This window comes from Heterodontus francisci, chromosome 13 (assembly GCF_036365525.1).
Source record: "Heterodontus francisci isolate sHetFra1 chromosome 13, sHetFra1.hap1, whole genome shotgun sequence".
Taxonomy (NCBI): Eukaryota; Metazoa; Chordata; class Chondrichthyes; order Heterodontiformes; family Heterodontidae; genus Heterodontus; species Heterodontus francisci.
In genome coordinates, this window is record NC_090383.1 from 43,646,831 (window position 1) to 43,666,283 (window position 19,453).

General features: G+C 43.3%; 1 protein-coding gene across 4 annotated transcripts in view; it reads left to right on the forward strand.

Annotated features, from left to right (window-relative positions):
* tulp4a (TUB like protein 4a) overlaps positions 1 to 19,453 on the forward strand; it is a 560,980-nt gene that overhangs the window by 194,971 nt on the left and 346,556 nt on the right. For all 4 annotated transcript variants that reach the window (XM_068044726.1, XM_068044727.1, XM_068044728.1 and 1 more), the window contains one exon: positions 3,136 to 3,264. In XM_068044726.1, the coding sequence (XP_067900827.1) occupies positions 3,136 to 3,264 (129 nt within the window). The remainder of the gene's footprint in view (positions 1 to 3,135; positions 3,265 to 19,453) is intronic.

Genomic DNA, 19,453 nt, shown 5'->3' on the forward strand with positions numbered 1-19,453 from the left:
GCGCCGGACTATTAATTGCCCAGGTGCAGTTAAATACAGCCAGGGGGGCTTTGAATGGCCGAGGCAGGGTTCCCACTTCCTTTTCAGCCCAGTGTCGGGAGCTCTGCCGGTTCCACTAAATTCTGTGCCAAGTGTCCTGAAGTTCCCACATGGTGCAGGAACTGCAAGCAACAGGTCTCAACTGCCCATCCATGATCTAGAAAATGTGTATTACTTTTAGGTACTGCATAATTTTTTGTTATCTTTGAAATGGGACTTTAAATTGCACCCCTCTCTGCCTGTTCAGGTGGATGTAAAAGATCCAATAATATTGCAACCAGGAGCAGAGAATATTCCCAATACCCTGACTTATTCCTCAATTATTGGCTTCCAAAATGGACTAACTGCTGGGTAGTTATCTCATTTGCTGTTTGTGCAGCTTAGCTGTTGTGTTTGCCTACCTAACAAGTGACTACACTTGAGTAATTAATTAATTACATAAAGCAGCTCGAGACAATAGCAATGATAATTTGCACTTACATAGTACCTTTAATGTAGTAGAAGGCCCAAAGGAGCTGCACTGGAGTGTAATTAGACAAAAGAAATCCCTTTAAGCCAAAAAATTAGACATTAGGACCTGAGGTAATGGAGGACATTATTAAAATACAAATTAGTCAAAGAGAGTTACAGCACCGAAACAGACCCCTCGGCCCACCAAGTCCGTGCTGACCATCAACCACCCATTTATGCTAATCCTATATTAATCCATCTTTTCCCTCACATACCCACAACTCTCCAACCACCTACCTATACTAGGGGCAATTTTTTTACGATTGTCAATTTACCTATCAACCCGCAAGTCTTTGGCATGTGGGAGGAAGCCGGAGCACCTGGAGAAAACCCACACAGTCACAGGGAGAACTTGCAAACTCCACACAGGCAGTACCCAGAACCAAACCTGGGTCGCTGGAGCTGTGAGGCTGCGGTGCTCGCCACTGTGCCGCCCCTAAACAGAATAGCTGACCAGAAGGTCATGGAGCAAAGACAAACAATATGTTAATGGTGTGCTGAAAGACAAAGCATTAGTACAGATAAGGTGTTAATGGACTGTAAACTGAACAGCCACAAGCACAAACATGAAGAAAAACAGTGGGTAGACGTAGGAGAAACAAACTGAACAAACTAAATTAAAATAAACACAAAAAAGAAAAAATAAATAAAAGTAAAATGGGGGGCCCGTCATGCTCTGAAATTGCAATGTTCAGTCCGGCAGGCTGTAGCGTGCCTAATCGGTAAATGAGATGCTGTTCCTTGAGCTTGCGTTGATGTTCACTGGAACACTGCAGCAATCCCAGGACAGATATGTGAGCATGAGAGAAGGGGGGTGTGTTGAAATGGCCAGCAACCGGAAGTTTGGGGTCATGCTTTCGGACTGAGCAGAGGTGTTCCACAAAGCGGTTACCCAGTCTGCGTTTGGTCTCCCCAATGTAGAACTTGTGACCTTCTGTGGCCTTGTCCTATCAGCACCTCTTTTGTTATCTCTTGCCCCATCCCCTGCTTTACTTGCTTCAAATCTTTTACATTTCTTATATCTGCTAGTTCTGAAGAAGGGTCACTGACCTGAAACCTCTCCACAGATGCTGCCAGACCTGCTGAGTATTTCCAGCGTTTCTTGTTTTTATTTCAGATTTTCAGCATCCGCAGTATTTTGCTTTTGTCATAATTAAATGTTTAGTTGCATTGTCCACAACACTACTTGTGTTTTTTTTAAGGAGAGGTGTGTTGTATCATACTATGTAAAATGTATTCTGCTAATGGGGGCTGTGTCCCTTTTAAGCCTACAAAGCCTAATTATTACTAAAAATGCTGAGTTTTAATTTTTTGTGAGGAATCCTTGGTGATTTGTATGTGCTCTTCATTTCATGGCTACAGTTCAAAAACATTTTTAGGTTGTTTTGCACCTGCTTAAAAAATGACATCTGGATATGCAGATGTGCTGCTCTTGATATAAGTATTAACAGTTATGCGACTGGGTTTCAGCATTTTGAATCTTTTAATCATAACCCTTAGTTTTTTAACATTTTATGGTTCTGATCTTAGAGTCATAGTCATTTCCAGCACAGAAGGAGGCCATTCAGCTCGTCGTGTCCATGCCCAGCTCCTCACGGAGCAGTCCAATCAGTCTGATCCCCATAGTCCTTCAAGTGCCCATTCAATTTCCTTTTGAAATCATTGACTGTCTCCGCTTCCACCACCCTTGTGGGCAGCGAGTTCCAGGTCATTACCACCCGCTGCGTAAAAAGTTCTTCCTTACATTCCCCCTGCATCTCTTGCCCAAAACCTTCGATCTGTGTCCCCTAGTCCTTGTACCGTTAGTTAATGGGAATAGTTTTTGCACGTCTAGGTTACCTATGCCTGTCATAATTTTGTACACCTCTATTAAATCTCCCCTCAATCTCCTTTGCTGTAAGGAGAGCAACCCCAGCCTTTCCAACCTAACCTTGTGACTAAAATCTCCCATTCCTGCAACCATTCTGGTAAATCTCCTCTGCACCCTCTCAAGGATCCTCACATCCTTCCTAAAGTATGGTGACCAGAACTTGATGTAGTACTCCAGTTGGGGCCTAACCAGAGCTTTATAAAGGTCCAGCATACCTTCCCTGCTTTTGTACTCAATGGCTCTATTTATGAAGCTCAAGATCCCAAATGCTTTGCTAACCACTCTCTGTGTGTCCTGCTACCTTCAAAGATGGGGCACATACAGCCCCATGTCCCTTTGTTTCTGCACACTCTTTAGAACTGTACCATGACATATATATTGCGTCTCCCTATTCCTTGTGCCAAAATGCAACATCTCACGCTTGTCAGTATTAAATTCCATCTGCCACCTGTCTGTCCATTCTGCTGTGTCCTGTTGCAGGCAGTTCATATCATCCTCACTGTTTGCCACACCTCCAAGTTTGGTGTCATCGGCAAATTTTGAAATTCTGCTCTGCATTACAAGATCCAAATAATTTATATACAGCAAAAAAAACAGTGGTCCCAGCACTGACCCTTGGGGAACGCCAGTGCCTACCATCCTCCTGTATGAGCACCACAGTCTACCACCCTCCATTGCTTTAATTCATGTACTTAACTGTTGCTGGTTGTATTTAGGTGGTGCTCGTGCGATGGAATGAACCATTTCAGAAACTTGCGACGTGTGATGCTGATGGAGGAATTTTTGTGTGGATTCAGTACGAGGGCAGGTGGTCAGTTGAGCTGGTCAATGATCGTGGAGCACAGGTAAATATTCTTGTTAGAACGAAAAATTTGAAAATTTCCTTTATTAAGTGATTGCAGTTACATTTCCAAAACATTAAACCTTTCCCAGAGGTTAAAATTCTGTTAATTAATTTCAAAATTATGATGAAATCATATGGTGGAATAATACATTTTATGCATTTATTTGAATTTTTTTAGAACAAGTGTTAATCCATTTATTTTGAAGCAGTTAATGCCTTTGCTAAAGTAGTGTGAAGATGACTTTCAGATATGAAGACGTGAATCTGTTATCCAAACCATAATCTTGAGGCCCATAATTGTTTTGTTTAAACCATCTGATGGATTATTCATCTACAAGAGTTACTTTTTCCATTTACAAATGCGGAACATACGAATTGTTAGATTTTAAAAAAGTCAACATCCATCTAGTTCGCCTTCTATCATCCTGGTAACTGCATGACTCAACAATAATGGAATTGTTAACTAATCATGGAAATCAATCTCTCTCAAATAGTCCACACAGACCCAGACATGATGTAAGGAAAGCTCCAATGGTGGAAAGCTTTGGGAAACATCGGCCCAAAGTCAAATTTTTCTCTCAAACATACTACACTTACCACATCTCATATCTCAGATTACTCATATACTGTATTCCAAAATATTTTCTGAAAGAAATCTATCTAATTTAAATTTGAATGAATCAATATTTTCTATTTCCACTACCTCCCTTGGAAGCCTGTTCTACAGATTCACACACTGAAATAATGTCTACACCCACTTCAAGCATAGGGCCATCTTCTCTAGTTCCACTGTTCTGGGTGAGGTAAAACAGTTTGTCATGATCTAGATTAGGAGTTCAGAGTTTTAAAGACAGTAATCACATCACCTCCAGTGAAAGCATGCCCACCCTACGTAATCGCCCCTCATAATTCAGTTGGCTTCATTCCCTCAATCATTCTGGGTGCCGCCTTCTGTACCCTATAGCAAAATGATATATTCCTTTTTGTTGATCTCTGATGTGATTTGGTACCTGTGACTGTGAATCTCTGTTGTTGTATTCCTTCTCATGAAAGCAAGTTTTTCAGTTTTGAAAACTTGAAAATAGTTCATTTGATGGCTAAATAATTTGTCTTAATTTGAAACCGAGCAGTTATTAGTCAGAAGGTGGGCTCGGCAGGACCTTCTGTCCATTTGATCTTGCAGTTCCAGAATTCCAAACCTGCTTGTTGTAGCATTTAATTGTTGATTAATGAGTCATTGCTCAACCGCAGCCACTCTTCTTCATAACTTATTAGAATTATTGATCACCTTTTTGAATTGTTCCCTGTCATCTGTTCTAAGTTCACCTTTCAGGCTTCTGAACCAGTGCTATCTTGTCTTGCTGCCTTGGTGTATTTGAAAAAAACTGTTTCAGGCTTGTTTTCTATATTTAAGTATCTTTTAAACCTCTATAAAGTCCTAATGAGGCATTTTTTCTTTTTTAGCTCATCAGGACAATTCACATTGGTCTTCCCTTATAGCCAGTTACTAATACACATTCGTACCTAACCCTTAATACTCACCTACATTAGTTAACCAAGAATGTTTTATCATACTTGAATAAAAAGCCGTAAAAGGCCTACCCTCTCTCTAGTCAATCTGGGCGGCGCAGTGGTTAGCACCGCAGCCTCACAGCTCCAGGGATTCGGGTTCGATTCTGGGTACTGCCTGTGCGGAGTTTGCAAGTTGTCCCTGTGTCTGCGTGGGTTTTCGCCGGGTGCTCCGGTTTCCTCCCACATCCAAAAGACTTGCAGGTGATAGGTAAATTGGCCGTTGTAAATTGCCCCTAGTGTAGGTAGGTGGTAGGGAATATGGGATTACTGTAGGATTAGTATAAATGTGGGGTTTTGACGCTTGGGCAACTCTCAACCTCCATACATTCGCCCAGGCATGCGCCATGGAGAGGTCACTCCATAGTTGCCTCACAGCGACTGACACCACTGACCACCTCTAGGCGCTTACCCATTGTCTCTCGAGACAAGGAGGCCAAAGAAAGAAAGTATAAATGGGTGGTTGTTGGTCGGCACAGACCCGGTGGGCCGAAGGGCCTGTTTCAGTGCTGTATCTCTAAATAAATAAAAAAAATAAATTTATTGAATTCTTTGAAGAAGTAACAGAGTAGACAAGGGTGATGTCCAGATATAATAGATTTGGATTTTTAAAATGCCTTTGTTTATGATTATGACTAAGGACTAAGTATGTGGAACAAAAACAAGAAATGCTGGAATCACTCAGCAGGTCTGGCAGCATCTGTGGAAAGAGAAGCAGAGTTAACGTTTCGGGTCAGTGACCCTTCTTCGGAACTCCGTTAACTCTGCTTCTCTTTCCACAGATGCTGCCAGACCTGCTGAGTGATTCCAGCATTTCTTGTTTTTGTTTCAGATTTCCAGCATCCGCAGTATTTTGTTTTTAACTAAGTGTGTGGAGTTAGGGGACAAGTAGCAGAATGGCTAGCAAGCTGGTGACAAAACAAAAAAAAAGGAAGTAGGGGTTAAAACTAGTTACTCAGATTGGCAAAAGTTGGGAAGTGATATTCCACAAGGATTGGTGCTGGGACCAGCAATACGCAATTAGGACTCGGGAATCAAAGTACATTTTCAACATAATCCTGATGACACCAATTTGGAGGTATAGTTAATATTGAGGAAGACTGAGAAAAGAACGCATAATAAATTTGCAGAATGAGCATGTAATTGGCAAATGAATTTTAATATAGGTAAGTGTGAGGTGGTGCATTTTGATAGGAAGAAAAAGGAGGCCACAAACTGCTTGGGAATCTAAATCAGGTAGAGGAGCAAAGGGACCTAGGTGTATGGATACACAAATCATGAAAAGTAGTGACACAAGATAATAAGGCCATTTAAAAAAAAACAAAGCACTGGGGTTCATTTCTAGAGGGATAGAATTAAAAAGTTGAACTGAATAAAAGTCCCATGAGAAAAGTGGTCCTACTGGGGCTAACAGGAGAATTAACTCCTTTATTCAAAAAGGGAGGGAGACAGAAAGCAGGAAACTACAGGCCAGTTAGCTTAACATCTGTCATTGGGAAAATATTAGAAGCTATTATTGAAGATGTTATAGCAGGGCACTTAGAAAAATTCAAGGTAATCAGGGAGAGTCAACATGGTTTTGTGAAAGGTCATGTTTAACCAATTTATTGGAGTTCTTTGAATAAGTAACATGTGCTTGGATAAAGGGGAACCGTTGGATGTACTGTACTTAGATTTCCTGAAGGCATTTGATAAGGTGCCACATCAAAGGTTATTGCGGAAAATAAAAGCTCATAGTGTAGGGGGTAACATATTGGCATGGAGAAGATTGGCTAGCTAACAGGAAACAGACAGTAGGCATAAATGGGTCATTTTCTGATTAGCAAGATGTAACGAGTGGTTGCCGCAGGAATCAGTGCTGGGGCCTCAACTTTTTACAATTTATATAAATGACGTGGATGAAGGGACCGAAGGTATGGTTGCTAAATTTGATGATGATACAAAGATAGGTAGGAAAGTAAGTTGTGAAGAGGACATGAGGTTAAAAAGGAATATAGATTGGTTAAGTGAGTGGGCATAATGTGGGAAAATGTGAGATTGTCCATTTTGGCAGGAGGAATAAAAAAGAAACATATTAACTAAATGGTGAGAAATTGCAGTGCTGTGAAATACAGAGGGATCTGGGTGTCCTAGTGCATGAATCACAAAAGGTTAGCATGCAGGTTCAGCAAGAAATTAGGAAAGCGAATAGAATGTTATTGTTTATTGCGAAGGGAATTGAATACAAAAGTAGGGAGGTTTGCTTCAGTTATACAGGGCATTGGTGAGACCACATTTGGCGTACTGTGTACAGTATTGGTCTCCTTAATTAAGGAAGGATGTAAATGCGTTGGAAGCAGTTCAGAGAAGGTTTACTAGACTAATACCTGGAAAGGGCTTGTTGTCTTATGAGGAAAGGTTGAACAGGCTAAGCTTGTATCCGCTTGAGTTTAAAAGAGTAAGAGGCGACTTGATTGAAACATATAGGTCCTGAGGGTTCTTGACAGGGTGGATGCGGAACGGATGTTTCCTCTTGTGTGAACTAGGGGTCATTATTTAGAAATAAGGGGCCGCCCATTTAAGAAGAAATGAGAAATTTTTTCTCTGAGGGTCGTGAGTCTTTGGAATTCTCTTCCACAAAAAGCAGTGAAAGCAGAGTCTTTGAATATTTTTAAGGCAGAGGTAGATTCTTGATAAGCGAGGAGGTGAACGGGTATCGGGGGTAGGCAGGAATGTGGAGTTGAGGTTACAATCAGATCAGCCATGATGGTGTTGAATGGTGGAGCAGGCTCAAGGGGCCGAGTGGCCTACTCCTGCTCCTAATTCGTATGTTAAAAATAGCATTAGATCAAAGGAAAAGGCTTATAGTGTCAAAAAGGCTTTAGGATTGGGAGGATTTTGGAATGTAGCAAAGGATAACCAAGAAATGGATAAAAATAGAGAAAAGAGAATATGAGAGTAAAGTAGCTAAGAGGCATATAAACAGATTGTAAAAGCTTCCATTAGGTATGTAAAAGGGAAGAGATCAGAGAAAGTAAACAAGGGCCCCTTAGAGGCAGAGGCAGGAGAAATTATAATGGGGAATAGGGAAATGGCAGAGACATTAAACAAATACTTTGTCTTCCACTGTGACGACAGATACACAAATAAATTCCAAAAATAGTGACAAGCTGAGGGTCAAGTGAAATTGAAGAACTTGGGGATATTACTATTAGTAAAGAATTAGTACTGGAGAAATTAATGGGACTTAAAAGTTGATAAATCCATTGGACTTGATGGCCTGCATCCTGGGTTTTAAAAGAGGTAGCTGCAGTGATAGTGGTGCATTGGTTTTAATCTCCCAGAATTCTCTAGCTTCTAGAACGCCCCCCCGCCCCCATCGATTGGAAGGTAGCAGACGTAACCTCACTGTTGAAGAAAGGAGGGAGAGAGAAAACTATAGGCCAGTTAGCCTGACATCTGTAGTAGGGAAATGCTCGAAACCATTATCAGGCACTTGTGAACAGAGCACTTAGAATCATAATATGATTTGATAGAATCAGCGAGGATTTATGAAAGGGAGATCATGCTTGACAAAACTGCTCAAGTTTTTTGTGGTTGTAACTAGGAGGGTAGATAAGGGGGAACCAGTCGATATAGCGTATTTGGATTTTTGGAAAGCAAAATGCATCACCTCACACTTCTCTGTATTAAATTCCATTTGCCACTTGTCTACCCATTTGTCCTACTACAGTTGATTGGTATCAACCTTACTGTTTGCCACATTTCCAAGTTTGATATTGGCAAATTTTGAAATTTTACTCTGTTTTCCAATATCCAAGTGGTCCTAGCATGACCCTTAGGGAACACTACTGTCTACCATCCTCCAGACTGAAAAACAACCATTTACCATGACTCACTGTTTTTTGTCCTTAAGCCAATTTTTTTATCCAAGCTGACACTGGCCCTCCTATTTCATGAGCCTCAGTTTTGTTAACCGATCTTTTATGTGGTATTTTGTCAAGTGCTTTTTAAAATCTGTATAATATCCATTGCATTCCCTTCATCAACCTTCCCTCTTACTTCATCAAAAAATTAAATTGGGTTAGTCAAGTACGATCTGCCTTTTACAAATCCGTACCAGCTCTCCTTAATTAACTCGAGCCTCACCAAGTGCCTGTTAATTTTTTCCCTGATCATTGTTTCTAGAACCTTACCCACCACTGATGGTAAACTGTCCGGTCTGCAGTCACTAGTTATTCTTGAATAAGGGTGTCACATTTGTCATTCTCCAATTCTCTGGCATCTTCCCCCTGTCTCAGGAAGGTTGGAAGATTTATAGCAAGCCCTCCTGCTATCTGCACCCCACTTCCTTTAGCAGCTTGGGCTGCAAGCCAACTGGACCAGGTGACTTATCCACTGTAAGCATAGCCAGTTATTCCAGAACATACTGCCTTTCAGTTTTCACCCCATCCATTACATATACCATCTCTACTTCTACCAATATTTTGTCAGCATCCTCGTCCTTAGTAAACACCAATACAAAGTACCATTCAGTATTCTAGCCTTGTCTTGCACCTCTAAGCACCCTCTTTGTCCCTAATAGGCCCCACCCTGCCCCCATTTACTATTTGCATACCGGTAGAAAATTTTTGTGTTCCCTTTTATGTTCACTGCCATTCTGTTCTCATAATCTCTCTTTGACAGTCTTATTTTCCTCTTCACTTCTTCTTTCAACTTAATTATGTTTGGCCTGGTTCTTGCTTGAAGAATTCATCTGACATACATCATACACACTCTTTTTTTTTGTTTCTCCATCTCCCTCATCGTCTAATTAGCCCTGACTTTAGTTCCCCTACTTTCTCCCCTTGTTGGAATTGACCGAGCCTGCACCTGAAACATCTCCTTAAAGATCACCCATTGTTCTATTGCCATTTTTCCTGTCAGCCTTTGGTTCCATTTTACCCTTGACGAGATTCCCCCTCAGCCCATTGAAGTTAGTCCTCTTCCAATTTAGAAATGTGTGGCAGACAGTGATGATACCAGTTGACTGCAGCAGGACATGGTTAGGTTAGCAGAATAGGCAGACAAGTGGCAGGTAGAGTTTACAGAGAGGTGTGAGGTGATGTATTTTGGCAGAAGGGATAGGGAGATGCAATATAGACTTAGACTTAATGGCTGGAATTTTTCGTTGGGCGGGAGGCCCCGTCCACGGGCCGAAAAGTTGGTGGTGAGCCCGCCTCCGCTAGGCCTGGGGAGCCAGTCTAGGGTTTTTCTCTCCCCAGACCTTTAATTGGTCTTGGGCGGGACTTCCACCTCCTTGAGCGGGCCGGCAGCTCTTAGTCCCAAATTTTCAAAATTTGCCAATGTCACCAGCGAGGCGGTGGGGGGTGGTGGGGAGTGTTGTGCGTTGGGGGTGGTTGGGGCTTCAGGGGTGGCCCTCCGTAGTGTACAGGGTGCCCGATCAGGAGGGCCCTCCACCAGCCCTAAAGAAGACCGCCTTGTGGACCGCCAGACCCGTGTTATGCTCCTCTTGCTCAATGTGGGAGCTCATGGACACGGCTGATGTCCCTGACTCCTTCACGTGCTGGAAGTGTGTCCAGCTGCAGCTCTTGTTAGACCGCATGACGGCTCTGGAGCTGCGGATGGACTCACTTTGGAGTATCCGCGATGCTGAGGAGGTCGTGGATAGCACGTTTAGCGAATTGGTCACACCGCAGATTAGGATTGCTGAGGGAGAAAGGGAATGGGTGACCAAAAGGCAGAGAAAGAGCAGGAAGGCAGTGCAGGTGTCCCCTGCGGTCATCTCCCTCCAAAACAGGTATACCGTGTTGGATACTGTTGAGGGAGATGGCTCACCAGGGGAAGGCAGCAATAGCCAGGTTCATGGCCCCGTGGCTAGCTCTGCTGTTCGGAAGGGCGGGAAAAAGAGTGGAAGGGCTATAGTCATAGGGGATTCGATTGTAAGGGGAGTAGATAGGCGGTTCTGTGGTCAAAAACGAGATTCCTGAATGGTATGTTGCCTCCCAGGTGCGCGGGTCAGGGATGCCTCAGATCGGCTGCAGAACATTCTGAAAGGGGAGAGTGAATAGCCAGTTGTCGTTGTGCACATAGGCAACAATGATATAGGTAAAAAATGGGATGAGGTCCTACAAGCAGAATTTAGGGAGTTAGGAGCCAAGTTAAAAAGTAGGACCTCAGAGGTAGTAATCTCAGGATTGCTACCAGTGCCACGTGATAGTCAGAGTAGAAATGAAAGAATAGTCAGGATGAATGCGTGGCTTGAGAGATGGTGCCGGAGGGAGGGGTTCAGATTTTTGGGACATTGGGACCGGTTCTGGGGGAGGTGGGACTATTACAAATTGGACAGTCTACACCGGGGCCGGACTGGAACTAATGTCCTTGGGGGTACTTTTGCTAACGCTGTTGGGGAGGGTTTAAACTAATGTGGCAGGGGGATGGGAACCAAATGAGGAGGTCAGTGGACAGTAAGGAGGTAGTAACTAAAGCCTGTAAGGAACCAGATAATGAAGTCAGCGTGACGAAGGGAAAGAGTAGGCAGTGAGCAGATCATGAACGCAAAGGGAGTGGTTGTCTGAGGTGCATTTGTTTTAATGCAAGAAGCGTAGTAGGTAAGGCAGATGAACTTAGGGCTTGGATTAGTACCTGGGAGTATGATGTTATTGCTATTACTGAGACTTGATTGAGGGAAGGGCATGATTGGCAACTAAATATCCCAGGATATCGATGCTTCAGGTGGGATAGAAAGGGAGGTAAAAGGGGTGGAGGAGTTGCATTACTGGTCAAAGAGGATATCACAGCTGTGCTGAAGGAGGGCACTATGGAGGACTCGAGCAGTGAGGCAATATGGGCAGAACTCAGAAATAGGAAGGGTGCAGTAACAATGTTGGGGCTGTACTACAGGCCTCCCAACAGCGAGCGTGAGATAGATGTACAAATATGTAAACAGATTATGGAAAGATGTAGGAGCAACAGGGTGGTGGTGATAGGAGATTTTAATTTTCCCAACATTGACTGGGATTCACTTAGTGTTCGAGGTCTAGATGGAGCAGAATATGTAAGGAGCATTCAGGAGGGTTTTCTAGAGCAGTATGTAAATAGTCCAACTCGGGAAGGGGCCATACTGGACCTGGTGTTGGGGAATGAGCCCGGCCAGGTGGTTGAAGTTTCAGCAGGGGACTACTTTGGGAATAGTGATCACAATTCCGTAAGTTTTAGACTACTCATGGACAAAGACGAGAGTGGTCCTAAAGGAAGAGTGCTAAATTGGGGGAAGGCCAACTATCCCAAAATTCGGCAGGAGCTGGGGAATGTAGATTGGGAGCAGCTGTTTGAAGGTAAATCCACATTTGATATGTGGGAGGCTTTTAAAGAGAGGTTGATTCGTGTGCAGGAGAGACATGTTCCTGTGAAAATGAGGGATAGAAATGGCAAGATTAGGGAACCATGGATGACAGGTGAAATTGTGAGACTAGCTAAGAGGAAAAAGGAAGCATACATAAGGTCTAGGCGGCTGAAGAAAGACGAAGCTTTGGAAGAATATCGGGAATGTAGGACCAATCTGAAACGAGGAATTAAGAGGGCAAAAAGAGGTCATGAAATATCTTTAGCAAACAGGGTTAAGGAAAATACCAAAGCCTTTTATTCATATATAAGGAGCAAGAGGGTAACTAGTTTATTTCAGAGATACAGCACTGAAACAGGCCCTTTGGCCCACCGAGTCTGTGCCGACCATCAACCACCCATTTATACTAATCCTACACTAATCCCATATTCCTACCACATCCCCACCTGTCCGTATATTTCCCTACCACCTACCTATACAAGGGGAAATTTATAATGGCCAATTAACCTATCAACCTGCAAGTCTTTGGCATGTGGGAGGAAACCGGAGCACCCGGAGGAAACCCACGCAGACACAGGGAGAACTTGCAAACTCCACACAGGCAGTACCCAGAATTGAACCCGGGTCGCTGGAGCTGTGAGGCGGCGGTGCTAACCACTGCGCCACTGTGCCGCCCTAAGAGAAAGGATTGGCCCACTCAAGGACAAAAGAGGAAAGTTATGCATGGAGTCAGAGAAAATGGGTGAGATTCTAAAAGAGTACTTTGCATCGGTATTCACCGAGGAGAGGGACATGACGGATGTTGAGGTTAAGGACAGATGTTTGATTACTCTAGGTCAAGTCGGCATAAGGAGGGAGGAAGTGTTGGGTATTCTAAGAGGCATTAAGGTGGACAAGTCCCCAGGTCCGGATGGGATCTATCCCTGGTTACTGAGGGAAGCGAGAGAGGAAATAGCTGGGGCCTGCGGCTCTCCAGGCACATGGCCTTGTCGCTGAAGGCCTCGCACCTTACAGCACTGGTCACCATGCCCTGATGCCCTGCCAGTGGCCATCAACATCACTGTGGCCTTGTACCTCTTTGCTTCTGGCTCCTTCCAAGGATCAATTACTTAGTGGCATCTTAAAAACAGCTGCAAACTAATGCATCTTGCCAGCCACCGATGCTCTCTTTGTCAGAGCTCGACAGCATATTCATTTAACGGACACGGCCTTGCAGGGACAGAGGCCATTGGATTTCACCTCCATTGCCTTTTGGAAATCCAAGTATACTACATCTATGGTTCTCCTTTGTCTACCCTACTGGTTACATCCTCAAAAAGCACTAATACATTTGTCAAACATTATTTCCCTTTTGTAAAGCGATGTTGACTTTGAAGATTGGTTACCGGACAGAAAACAGTAGGGATAAGCAGGTCATTTTCGGGTTGGCAGGGTATCGCAAGGATCAGTGCTTGGGCCTAAACTATTTACAACCTATGTCAATGACTTAGATGATGGAACTAAGTGTAATGTATTCAATTTTACTGATTTTACAAATTTAGGTGGCAAAGTAAGCAGTGAAGATGATGCAAAGGACTGGATAAGTGTGTGGGCAGAACATGGTAGATGAATTATAATGTGGGGAAGTGTAGTGTGAAATTATCCACTTTAGAAGGAGAAAAAGAAAAGCAGAATGTTTTTTAAATGGTGAGAGACTGAGAAATGTTGGTGTTCAGAGGAACCTAGATTCATGGTATCACAAAGTTAATGTGCAGGCACAGCAATTAATTAGGAAAACAAATGTTATGTTAGCCATTATTACAAAGGGATTGCAGTGTAAGAGTGAAGAACTCTTACTGCAATTGTATAGGGCCTTGGTGAGACTACATCTGGAGTGCTGTGTGCAGTTTTGGTCTTTTAAAAAAAATGTATTCATGGGATGTGAGCATCACAAGCAAGACCCGCATTTATTGCAGGTAGTGCACCTGTCCCTAAACAAAGATATGAAGACAGAGTTGGCTAAAGTAGACTGGGAAAGTAGATTAAAAGGTAAGATGGTAGATAAACAGTGGCAGATATTTAAGGAGAAATTTCATAACTGAACAAAGATATATTCCATTGAGAAAGACTCTGAGAAGAATGAACTATCCGTAGCTAACTAAGGAAATTAAGGATGGTATCAAATTGAAAGAAAAGGCGTATAATGCTGCGAGGATTGTTGGTAGGCCAAAAGATTGGGAAAATTTTAGAAACCAGCAAAGGATGCCTAAAGAAAAAAGTGAGAAATTGGAAAATGAGAGTAAGCTAGCAAGAAACATAAAAATAGATAATAAGAACTTCAGCAAGTATATAAAAAGGAAGAGAGTAGCTAAAGTAAATATTGGTCCCTTTAGAGGATGAGGCTGGTAATTAATATTTGGAAACAAGAAAATGGCAGAGACTTTGAACAAATATTTTGTATCTGTCTTCACAGTAGAAGACACTAAAAGCATCCCAATAATAGTCAGAAATCAAGGGCCAAACGGGAGGGAGGGACTTAAGACAATCACTATCACTAGAGAAAAATTGTTAGGAATACTAATGGGACTAAAAGCTGACAGGTCCCCTGGATCTGATGGCCTGCATTCTAGGGTCTTTACAGAAGTGGCTGCAGAAATAGTGGATGTATTGGTTGTAATCTTCCAAAATTCCCTTGATTCTGGAAAGTTTCCAGCAGATTGGAAAACTGCAAATGTAACACCTCTATTCAAGAAAGGAGGGAGACAGAAAGCAGGAAACTAGGCCAGTTAGACTAACGTCTGTCATTTTGAAAACGCTGAGATCCATTATTAAGGAAATAGCAGGATATTTAGAAAATCATTATACAATCAAGCAGAGTCAGCATGGTTTTATGAAAGGGAAATTGTATTTGACAAATTTATTAGAGTTCTTTGAGCATGTAACAAGCAGGGTGGATAAAGGGGAACCAGTAGATGTGTATTTGGATTTCCAAAAGGCATTTGATAAGGTGCCACATAAAAGGATACTGCACAAGATAAAAACTGATGGTGTTGGGGGTAACATATTAGCATGGATAAAGAATTGGCTAACTAACAGGAAACAGAGAGTCAGGCGAAATGGGTCATTTTCAGATTGGCAAACATAAACTGGTGGGGTGCCTGTCACAGTGATCAGTGCTGGGGCATCAACTATTTACAATCACTTGGATGAAGGGACAAAGTGTATTGTAGCCAAATTTGTTGATGATACAAAGATAGGTCAGAAAGCAAGTTGTGAAGCGGACAAGTCTGCAAAAGGATAGAGGTAGGTTAAGCGAGTGGGCAAAAATTTGGCAGGTGGAGTATAATGTGGGAAAATGTGAGATTATTCACTTTGGCAGGAAGAATAGAAAAGCAAAATATTAAATGGAGAGTGTCTGCAGAATGTTGCGTTACAGATGTATGTCTTTGTACATGAATGACAAAAAGTTAGCATGCAGGTACAGGAAGTAATTAGGAAGGCACATGGAATGTTGTCCATTATTGCAAAGGGGATGCAGTATAAAATTAGGGAAGTCTTGCTATAACTGTACAGGGCATTGATGAGACTGCACCTAAAGTACTGCTTACAGTGTTGGTCTCCTTATTTAAGAAGAGATATGCTTGCATTGGAGGCAGTTCAGAGAAGGTTCACTAGGTTGATCCTTGGGATGAAGAGTTTTCTTATGAGGAAAGGTTGAGCAGGTTGGGCCCATACTCATTGGAGTTTAGAAGAATTAGAGGTGATCTCACTGTAACATATAAGATTTTGAGGGGGCTTGACAGGGTGGATGCTGAGAGGATGTTTCCCCTCGTGGGGGAATCCAGAACTAGGGGGCATAGTTTCGAAATAGGGAGTCTCCCATTTAAAATGGAAATGAGGAGGAGTTTCTGCTCTGAGAGCCATTAATCTTTGGAATTCTGTACCCCAGAGAGCAGTGGAGGGTGGTTAATTAAAGATATTCAAGGCTGTGTTAGATTTTTGATGTACAAGGGAGTCAAAGGTTATGGGGAGAAGGAAGGAAAGGCCACAATCAAATCAGTCATGATCGTATTGAATGGCAGAGCAGGCACGAGGGGCCGAATGGCCTACTCCTCCTATTTCTTGTATTCTAACCGGTATTCAGTTTTGAGTACTGGTGATGGTTTCTTTGGGGAGTGGAGCCTCTGCCCAGTTTATGGCACCATGTGTGGCTCAGCTGTAAAAGAGGAGAGGAGGAAGATCAGGAAAGCAGTAGTGATAGGGGATTCAATAGTTAGGGGAACAGACAGGCAATTCTGTGGCCGCACACGTTATTCCAGGATGGTATGTTTCTTCCCAGGTGCCAGGGCACTGGATGTCACTGAGTGGCTGCAGAACATTTTGAGCGGGGAAGGTGGACAGTCAGAGGTTGTGGTCCATATCCATATGTAGAAAGATGGATGAGGTCCTGCAGGCAGGTTTCATGGAGCTAGGAAATAAATGAGTAAGCAGGACCTCAAATTTAGTAAGCTCCAGATTGTTCCCATTGCCACCTGCCAGTGAATATAGGAATAGGAGGATAGAACAGATGAATGCGTGGCTGGAGAGATGGCACAGGAGAGAAGGTTTTAGATTCCTGGGCCATTAGGGGAGATGGGACCTGTACAAGCTGGATGGGTTGCATCTCAACAGAGACTGGACCAATGTCTTCATGGGGTGGTTTGCTAGCGCTGATGGAGAGGATTTAAACTAATTTGGCAGGGGGATAGGAAACAGGATGTAACATTAGAGAGGAGAAACCAGATGCTCAAAGGGTTAGGAGGGACAGATAGCAATAGAGCATGAAATGGTAGATGGGATCAAACTAAGAGGGAATACAATTAGGCCTAAGTTAGATTTACAGTACATGTATGTAAATGAAATAAGTGTGGTAAATAAGGTTAGTGAGCTGCAAGTAGCCACATGGCAATATGATGCTGTGGTGATAATGGAGACTTAGCTCAAAAAAGAGCAGGAACTGGACATAAATTATTCCTGGACACAAGGTTTTCAGGGCAGCTAGGGAAGGAAAGAAAGGAGGAATTATAATGACAGTATTGATTGAAGTACTCTGAGCGGGGGACTTTAATGTCTGTTACCAAGTTGCACCACTATTGACCAAGCTGGCCAAGTCCTGAAAGACATATCTGCCAACTGGGCCTATGGCAGATAGTGAGAGAAGCAACAAGAGGGAAAAACCTACATGACCTCATCCTCACCGGTCAACCTGTCACAGATGCATCCGTCCATGACGATATTAGCAGGAGTGAACACTGCACAGTCCTTGTGGAGACGAAGTCCTGTCTTCACATTAAGGACACACTCCATTGTGTTGTGTGGCACTACCACAATGCTAAATGGAATAGATTCAGAACAGATCCAGAAGCTCAAAACTGGACATCCGTGAGGTGCTGTGGGCCATCAGCCGCAGCAGAATTGTATTCATGCACAATCTCATGGCCCGGCATATATCTCACTCTAACATTACCATCAAGCCAAGTGAGCAACCATGGTTCAATGTGAAGTGTAGAGGAGTATATGCCAAGAGCAGCACCAGGCATTCCTTTTTAAAAAAAGATGCCAACCTGGTGAAGCTACAACACGGGACTACATGCATGTTAGAGTGGAAGCAGCATGTTATGGACAGCCAAGCGATCCCACAACCAACCAATGGTTCAGATCAAACCTCTGCAGTCCTGCCACATCAAGTCATGAATGGACGATTAAACAACTAACCTGAGGAGGAGGCTCCACAAACATCTCCATTCTCAATGATTGTGGAGCCCAGCACGTCGGTGCAAGAGACAAGGTTGAAGCATTTACAACCATCTTTAGCCAGAAGTGCGAGTGCATGATCCATCTCGGCATCCTTCTGAGCTCCCCAACATCACATGCCAGTCTTCAGCCAATTCAATTCACTCCATGGGATACCAAGAAACTGAGCACACTGGATACAGCAAAGGCTTTGGGCTCTGACTATGTCCCAGCTATAGTACTGAATACTTGTGCTCCAGCACTAGCCTTTTTAACCACTTCAACCTGCCCGGCCACCTTCAACAATTTGTGCACATATACCCCCAAGTTTCTCATTTCCTGAACCCTGTTTAGAATTGTACCTTTTAGATTCTATTGCCTGTCCTCATTCTTCCTATCGAAATATCACCGCACATCTCTGAAAAGAACAAAGAACAGTACAGCACAGGAACAAGCCATTCGGCCCTCCAAGCCTGCGCCCATCATGATGCCTGTCTAAACTAAAACCTTCTGCATTTCTGGGGTCCGTATCCCTCTATTCCCAGCCTATTCATGTATTTGTCAAGATGCCTCTTAAACGTCGTCATCGTACTTGCTTCCACCACCTTGCCCGGCAGCAAGTTCCAGGCACTCACCACCCTCTGTGTAAAAAACTTGCCTCGCACATCCCCTCTAGACTTTGCCCCTCGCACCTTAAACCTATGTCCCCTAGTAACTGACTCTTCCACCCTGGGAAAAAGACTCTGACTATCCACTCTGTCCATGCCACTCATAACTTTGTAAATCTCTATCATGTTGCCCCTCCACCTCCGTCGTTCCAGTGAAAACAATCCGAGTTTATCCAACCTCTCCTCATAGCTAATGCCCTCCAGACCAGGCAACATCCTGGTAAACCTCTTCTGTACCCTCTCCAAAGCCTCCACATCCTTCTGGTAGTGTGCCGACCAGAATTGTACGCAATATTCCAAGTGTGGCCTAACTAAGGTTCTGTACAGCTGCAGCATGACTTGCCAATTTTTATACTCTATGCCCGACCGATGAAGGCAAGCATGTCGTATGCCTTCTTGACTACCTTATCCACCTGCGTTGCCACTTTCAGTGATTTGTGGTCCTGTACGCCCAGATCTCTCTGCCTGTCAATACTCCTAAGGGTTCTGCCATTTACTGTATACTTCCCACCTGTATTAGCCCTTCCAAAATGCATTACCTCACATTTGTCCAGATTAAACTCCATCTGCCATTTCTCCGCCCAAGTCTCCAACCGATCTATATCCTGCTGTATCCTCTGACAATCCTCATCACTTTCCGCAACTCCACCAACCTTTGTGTCGTCCGCAAACTTACTAATCAGACCAGCTACATTTTCCTCCAAATCATTTATATATACTACAAACAGCAAAGGTCACAGCACTGATCCCTGTGGAACACTACCAATCACTAATCACTCTGCATTAAATTCCATCTGCCAAATGTCTGCCCATTCCACCAGCCTGCCTGTTTCATCTTGAAATCTATCACTATCCTCTGCACAGTTCACTATACTTCC